This window comes from Lactuca sativa, chromosome 8 (genome assembly GCF_002870075.4).
Source record: "Lactuca sativa cultivar Salinas chromosome 8, Lsat_Salinas_v11, whole genome shotgun sequence".
NCBI classification, from domain to species: Eukaryota; Viridiplantae; Streptophyta; class Magnoliopsida; order Asterales; family Asteraceae; genus Lactuca; species Lactuca sativa.
In genome coordinates, this window is record NC_056630.2 from 12,507,594 (window position 1) to 12,515,117 (window position 7,524).

The 7,524-nt window shown below is 33.2% G+C and overlaps 2 protein-coding genes across 2 annotated transcripts; both read left to right on the forward strand.

Annotated features, from left to right (window-relative positions):
• The first annotated feature begins 3,921 nt into the window (after window positions 1-3,921).
• Window positions 3,922-5,403, forward strand: LOC111904068 (protein FAR1-RELATED SEQUENCE 5-like). Its single transcript, XM_023899845.1, has 4 exons — window positions 3,922-4,026; window positions 4,209-4,212; window positions 4,300-5,128; window positions 5,196-5,403. Exons 1-4 carry the CDS (start codon window positions 3,922-3,924, stop codon window positions 5,401-5,403), a joined length of 1,146 nt encoding a protein of 381 aa, XP_023755613.1.
• A 381-nt stretch (window positions 5,404-5,784) lies between these two features.
• LOC111904069 (protein FAR-RED IMPAIRED RESPONSE 1-like) lies at window positions 5,785-6,855 on the forward strand. The gene is made up of 4 exons (XM_023899846.1): window positions 5,785-5,987; window positions 6,069-6,207; window positions 6,294-6,589; window positions 6,840-6,855. The coding sequence occupies exons 1-4, from the start codon at window positions 5,785-5,787 to the stop codon at window positions 6,853-6,855; spliced, it is 654 nt and encodes a 217-aa protein (XP_023755614.1).
• The last annotated feature ends 669 nt before the right edge of the window (window positions 6,856-7,524 follow it).

Genomic DNA, 7,524 nt, shown 5'->3' on the forward strand with positions numbered 1-7,524 from the left:
CCTATATTAGAGCCATACGTTTCGACTCTCCCATCTTTTAGATCTCTTAGGTAAATGGGGCAGCTTCGTCTCCAATGCCCTTTCTCTTGGCAATAAAAGCAAATTGACTCTTTTGGAACATGACATGGAACTACTTCAGACATTGCCTTTCTCTTATGATCAAACTTTTCGATCATAGCATGTCTTTCATTGCCATTGTCTATATCCATAGAGGTCTTGAAGGCAGATTCACCAATCAACTTTGCTTTTCTATTGCGTCAAACCATTGCTGATTTAGCAGCAATAAGCATATAGGTGAGATCTATAAGGGCCACGTCGCGGTTCATCATATAGTACTCTCTTACGAACTCACTATATGAGTTAAGAAGTGACTGAAGAACCCAATCAATAGCCATTTCCTTACAGACAACGGATCCCAACATTCTTAACCTATCAATGTGTGACTTCATCCCTAGGACGTGTGCACACACCGACTTTCCTTCTTTTGTTTACTTGCCAAAAGGGCTTGAGTGATCTTGAACTTTTCAATCCTTTGAACTTGTGGGTTAGGGAGAATAATTGGAGGAGGTGGAGGAAGTGAAGCATGATTTCTTGTTCCTCGATCGAATCGTGGAATATCATCTTCATGTGGAAAGCTTGTTCCACGGGATTTGGGAAGACCATAGTTGTCAAACTTTGACATCTAGAAAACGGGAGAAAATGAATTCAAGTTAGTTGATTGATTGAGTCCTTAGTAAATCACCCAAATGAGATACTAAGGCTAAGACCCAACACAATATTCTACAACTCGGGAGAGGGATGCCGTAACCCAAATTGCAGAACATTTGAAGGTAAGTGAATGACGATTCACTAATTTCCACCATGAAAAACGAAAAAGAAATTTAAGTTTTAAATCTATGAAAACTCCTAGATCCTATGAGATTCATTGAATCATTTCAATGGCATGTTTAAATCTCGATATGCCCCTCTTGTTTGTGACTGGGATGCCGAGGATCACAAAGCAGGTGTGAATAACCATGCCAACTACATGGTGCCCCCACATGTTACAGTCACCTATTCGATGTGTCGGTAAACCACACACGCTCCACCAAACTATGACAAACATTGAGTCACCCTTTGCTACCTTTGCTTAGAACCATTTAGTGTGCCGATAAACCACACACGCTCCACTAACATCTTCGCAAGGGTACAAAGTGTAATTTCATGAAATTGCATCAATTCACTTTGCCTAAGTAACTAAGATTAGGAATTTGAAAAAGATTTAGTTACTTTAGTAATTCATATTACTTATAATGGAAGGTTTCGTCCTATCCTACCCGTTCGGCTAACGACCCTCCACTAGTCAAGAGTACGGTGGGTAAGAGTGGATACCCATTCAATCGCCATTTTATAGGCAATTTCCTTAAACACCCCTTATAGACCAGCTTCGTGAATGAGGCCTACTAATGGTAAGACTGACTTTTACTCATACATATATAATGTTAGACTTTTAATGTTATATATATAATATATGGTGTATTTTACACTTTTAAAATATTAGGTGGTCAAATTTAACAATTATACTTTTAATTCAATTAAATTTTAAACCAAAAACTTTATGGATTTATTAAACCTCTTTTAATTATACACCTTAATTAATTAATAAAACCATAAGGGTGTGATTTGAACTTTTCAAAACAATACTAGGGTTTTAGAATTTAACATTCCTAATTAAACTTTTAATCAACTTTTAAATTCCAAAACTTGAGGGCAAGTTTTGAAACCTTTTCAAAACATTAGGGTTTCAACTATTTAAATTTCAAAACAACAAAACTTTTGGGTTTAAATTTAAACTATAAAACCTAAGGGGGGGAAATATGAAACATTTCATAACACAAGGTTCAAATAACAAATAACCTAAATTAACATTTAATCACATAATTATCCATATTTGATTTATTGAATGATTTCTTGCAAAACAATTTACCAATTTAATCAAAACACTTAGTCAATTATCACATAAGGAAACTAATATTTTATTAATTGATAAATATCTTCAATTAGATCAAGAATATAGTCATATATATCATAAAATCGGGTTTATATTGATCTAATATGATAAAGGCAAGTATTTCAAAGATAAACAGTAAGAAATCCCGAAAATAGCTCCATCTGACGCTCAAACTCGTCGAGTACCACACTGTACTCGCCGAGTTGAGGCCTACTCGCCGAGTACACTGTGGTACTCGCCGAGCTCATCAGCCACGGAGCCCAAAAATCGATTTTGCAACTTGAATAAACACACAAGACATCAATACAATAGAAACCAATCAAGGCTCTGATACCACTGATGGGTTTTGGTCATAAGAACATCCTATGTGCTCATACAAACCCTAATGCTTGGATCTAGGTTTCTCTATTATACATGCAAGTTATCCAAGACTATAAACCCTAATTCTAGCATACAAGTAATCATATTAACATAAGAATGGGTTTAAGATATTACCTTGATTGTTATGTAGCAATAACAATCCCAAATCTCCTTGTAATGACTTTAGAAAGCTTAGAGTCACAAATGTCGCTCCTCTAATGGTTCACAAACACCATAAGCAAGAGGATGAAGAGGGGAGAGGATGGAGGCTGCCCAAAAACGTGTGAAACCCTAGAACAAGTCTTAGCCACGTTTTTGGTCCAAAAGGGATCTATATATAGTGAGGCTATTAGGGTTATCTAACAAGGAAACCCTAATTTGGATGCTTAAGCCCTAAGCAACCCATGGACTCCTTTAATTAAGGCCTTGGACGATTTCCTTATGGTTTTCCCCATAGAATTCGTCCACTCCTTAATTTAAGACAATCCATAGCCCAAATTGCAATTATCTTATAATTACAATTCCAGTCCCTTAAGTTTAATTAATCTCTTTTAGTCACAAAACTAATTACTAATTAATTATTGACTAATATTAATTAAACAATATGATTTCTCCTTAAATATATTATTCTCATAATATATTAATAAATCATATTTAATCCTTTCTCTCCATAATTCATCCTATCAAGTTGCTTTGGTGAAGGCAACCCAAAAGGACCATGCACCATCGGGTCAAGTACATACCAAAATAGTTATGGACTTAGACACTAATCCAACAATAATAATGTGCATGCATAAATTCAATATTTATTTTTTTCAATATATATCAAACCTGTATAATTAATTGCACAGCATGAATGTCTAATCCTCGTACTGCCACATTTGTAGCAACTAGTGTCATGAACTTCCCTGATCGGAATCCCACAAGTGTTGTGTAAGAACCGAAAAATTTAGATAAAACTTTTAGTGTTTAGAAATTACAATCATGTTTTGTTTTCCAAAACTCAATTACATCAAATCATATCCAAAAGATCAGAGTATCCAAAACAATAAATGTGGAAATATTGGAGAGTAAATGAAGCGCCATCAAGTCGAGCCCTTCCCTTAGAACCAGAAGTACCTGAAACACCCAACAAATTGTAAGCAAACGCTTAGTGAGTTCCCAGAATATACAAAACGTACAACCACATAATACCATGCAACATATATATATATATATATATATATATATATATATGTGTGTGTGTGTGTGTGTGTGTTAAGTTCAAATGTGAACTATTTTTAAAGTGAGAATATGAGGACAAATCTCAGCCAATCAATATATATAATTAATTAAATAAAAAAAATCTGATTATTTTACATTAATAAGGCAAGGTTTGATTGTTTAATCAAATTTAAAGAATATATCAATGTAAACTCCTATAATTAAGGAACGTTTTATATTAGTTATAACAAACATTTATCTTGATCTTCAATCATCAATCGTGTGTATCAGTCATCAATATTAACAAACCATACTGAATCGGATATTCAAGTTAAGATGTTTTGAAAGTTTTCCATAAGAATCCATTAATGGATTTGTCATTCGCCAACGAGTTTGATGATATAATCGACATCAATGAAGAGGATGAGATCAATGGCATTCAATTTGCATTAGTCGATGACGATTTTTGTCAGGTGATGATGATTTTTGTTCGACTGATCATGATAATCCCTCAATCAGAAAAGTCGACATCATGGATGACCACAATACTCAAGTTCCTGATATGTTTTTTTGAAGTTTTTTAATTTCGTTAAATATTTGTCAATTATATTACACAATTTTGTATTTTGTTATAATACAAAATTTAACATTTCAGAATCGTATACTTTATTTAAAATGTATATTAAGTTTATTTGATTTGTTGATTTGTTAATTGTATTATGTTATTAACTTGTCATGGTTATTAGATGTTACAAACATTGAATTATGTAAAGAGAGAAAAAGTGATTGTCTTGATCAATACTTGGTAATAGCTGGTAAATCATATTGGATTCCTTTTGTCCCTGATGATATTAAGCCAATAATAAAGCATAAATACCCATCTGATGATGCAATTGAAGACATGTATAGAAGATATGCATGTGCAACAGGTTTTGATGTTAGAAACGCAACAAACAAAAAGAAGCGTGGAATTGTGTACATCAAATATCTTCTATGTAACAGGGAAGGTTTCCCAAATACATCTCCTGTTGATACTTTGTACCCAAAAATAAGTAAAATTAAAAGAAGGGGTGACACTAGTAGGACCGGATGCAAGGCACATATACGATTTAAAAAATTTCCTGGAACTACCAATTGGTTGTTATATGAATTTGAAGAAAAACAAAATCATCCACGTTTATCGAAAGACAATATGTTGTTTTCACGTCATCATAGGCAGTTGGATGACACTCAAAAATCTTTCATTCTTACAATGTCTAATCAGAATATTGGTGCAACCATAGATCACAGGCTGTATACAAGTATTCTTGGTGGATACAAATTTGTAGGCGGCCTAATTGATGACTTTAAAAATTACATGAGGGATCTCAATTGCTTTATTGGTGGAAGTGATGCTCAGATACTAGTGGACAAGCTGAATAACAGAAAAGAGAATGTTAAGAATTTTTCTTTTGATTATCGAGTTGAGAATAAGCAGTTGAATGCTCTTTTCTGGGCAAATGAAACATCCAAGATCAATTATAAAGAGTTTGGTGATGTAGTTTCTTTCGATACTACTTTTCGAACTAACATGTTGTAAATGATTGTAGTTTAATATATTTCTATTTATTAATATTATATATTAATTCAAATAGTTTTACAGGTACCATATGGTTTTCGTCCCTTTTACTGAAATTGATAATCACAAGAGGTGTGTCACTTTTGGTGCTAGCTTGTTGAGTAGAAAAGACATTGATTCCTATATATGGTTGTTGAAATATTTTCTTAAAGCTTCTGGCAAACAACCATTATTGGTTTTATCCGACCAAGACCCTACAATGAAGAAAGTCATCGAAACCGTTTTCCCATAATTGATTCATAGGCTTTGCATGTGGCATATCACATCTAAATTGTCATTGAAGGTATTTATTCTTGTCTATGTAATACACTTTACCAATAAAACAATCATTTTTTTGTGTATTCAAACCAGAATGTTTTTTTTATAGTTGATTACATATATTAAATTTACAAATTTCCAAGTTTCTTTGGACATTGTCAACAATCCAGAATTTCGTAAAAATTTCAACTTCTAGATATGGAATTATAGGCTTGAAGTTGATGACTTTGAGGTAGGGCGGAAGTCCTTATTGAATGAATATAAGCTCACATATAATAAATGGTTGGATGATATGCATGGATTGAGACATTTCTAGATACCTGCATTTTTCAAGCATGTACCTTTATCAGGACTAATGAGAACCACATCTCGTTCTGAAAGTGAGAATTATGCATTTCACCAAAACACTCATTATGGTTCTATTCTTGTCCATTTTATGATTTCTTTTGAAGCTGCTATAGAAAAGCAAGGATTCACTCAATCATCATTTGACTTCAAGACTAACGACAAACATCCAACAATGAGGACACCATTTGAGATCGAGAGGAATGCATCTATGTTTTACACTCACACTGCTTTTCGTTAAGTTCAGAATGAAATGTACTTGTCTATGGTTTCATGTTCACAAATTTGTATCAGCACATTTGATGATGTTGATGAGTGTCTTGTCAAAGAATTTATTCATTACATTCCTTCTAACTCAAATGGTTCTCATATTGATCCAGAAGTTGAAAATGATGATCAATGGGATATACCTATACGTGAGTCTACTTACAAGGTAATCACTCTTGAAACTTGTACTCTTAATCTTTTAAGATTGATATATTTTTCTTTTCTAAGTCTTCTTCACTTTATTCAATACAGGTTACACACAATAAGTCTGCACAAACATTTACATGTCCTTGTATGAAGTTTGAGCAATTTGGTTTTTTGTGTCGCCGCATTTTTACTGTAATGAAGTCATATAACATCAAAGAGATTCCTTCCAAATATTTACTAAAACGTTGGCAGAAGGACATCATCCTCACAGAACTATTGAAAAAGTGTTTTCGTTATGTTGATTCTGACGAGAATACCCAAAGAGTTGCGCTTGATATATTTTCTACTGTTGACAATTGTGTATCTTCTATTGATGAGGAGACCATAACTTCAAACTCCTTGTATCTTACATCTCTAATAACCATTTCATTATACATTGATTCACGCTGGACATTACATTCAAACAACACAATAAGTAACATAAATTTTTTAAAAACTGTTATTATGTTTTATAAAATAAACCATACCAGTGTGCCTGTTGTAAAAAAAGTCTAGAATATGACGACTCTGCCTTACTCTCTTCCAATTTGTTTAGTAGAACACTCCAACAGTCTATTACATTTGAATGAATATTAACTTTTGCTGCAATAGTTCTGGCATATTCTAGATGTATTCCAAACCCTTCTTTTGATTCCCATACGAGCTCCCTGCATTTGTCACGGTTGTATACATCATATATTTTACACAACATTAATCATAAAAAAACAAATAAAAAAATATTCAACTACACCTTTTATCCATTCCTAATCCAATAATAACTTGTGAAACCAAAATTTCTTTTTGCTCAACTGAATCTTTCAAGTTCACAACTCTTTGTACAAAAGGTGACTTCAATGTAGGTCCATGCTTCATTTCTCTTTTTTCTCTCATTTTAATCCCTACTACAGCTTCAACATTTCTCTTTGTCCTTTTAGGACAATCCTGTTCAACAATTGCATCATCTTTACCTTCATTCCCTTTCGAAGTTTTCATCTCATCTGCACATTCATTCGGTCTAGCTTCAAACGATGGACAATCATTATTAAACCTAATACTATTTTTAGAGTTGTTTCTTTCTATTTCATCATCTTGCTTTACCCAACCAGGTGTTAATATACAAGGAGAATCAAAACTAGAATTCTCATTGTACATTACAACTTCCATTCCTATATTTTGTTGATGTGAACCACCCTGATGCTCAAACAGAACCTTATCATTGCACATACCAGTTGGCTTCACAATTGTTGGGGAAATTCCTTCCATTCCCTGATCTGAAGCATCCATATTCGAATCAGAA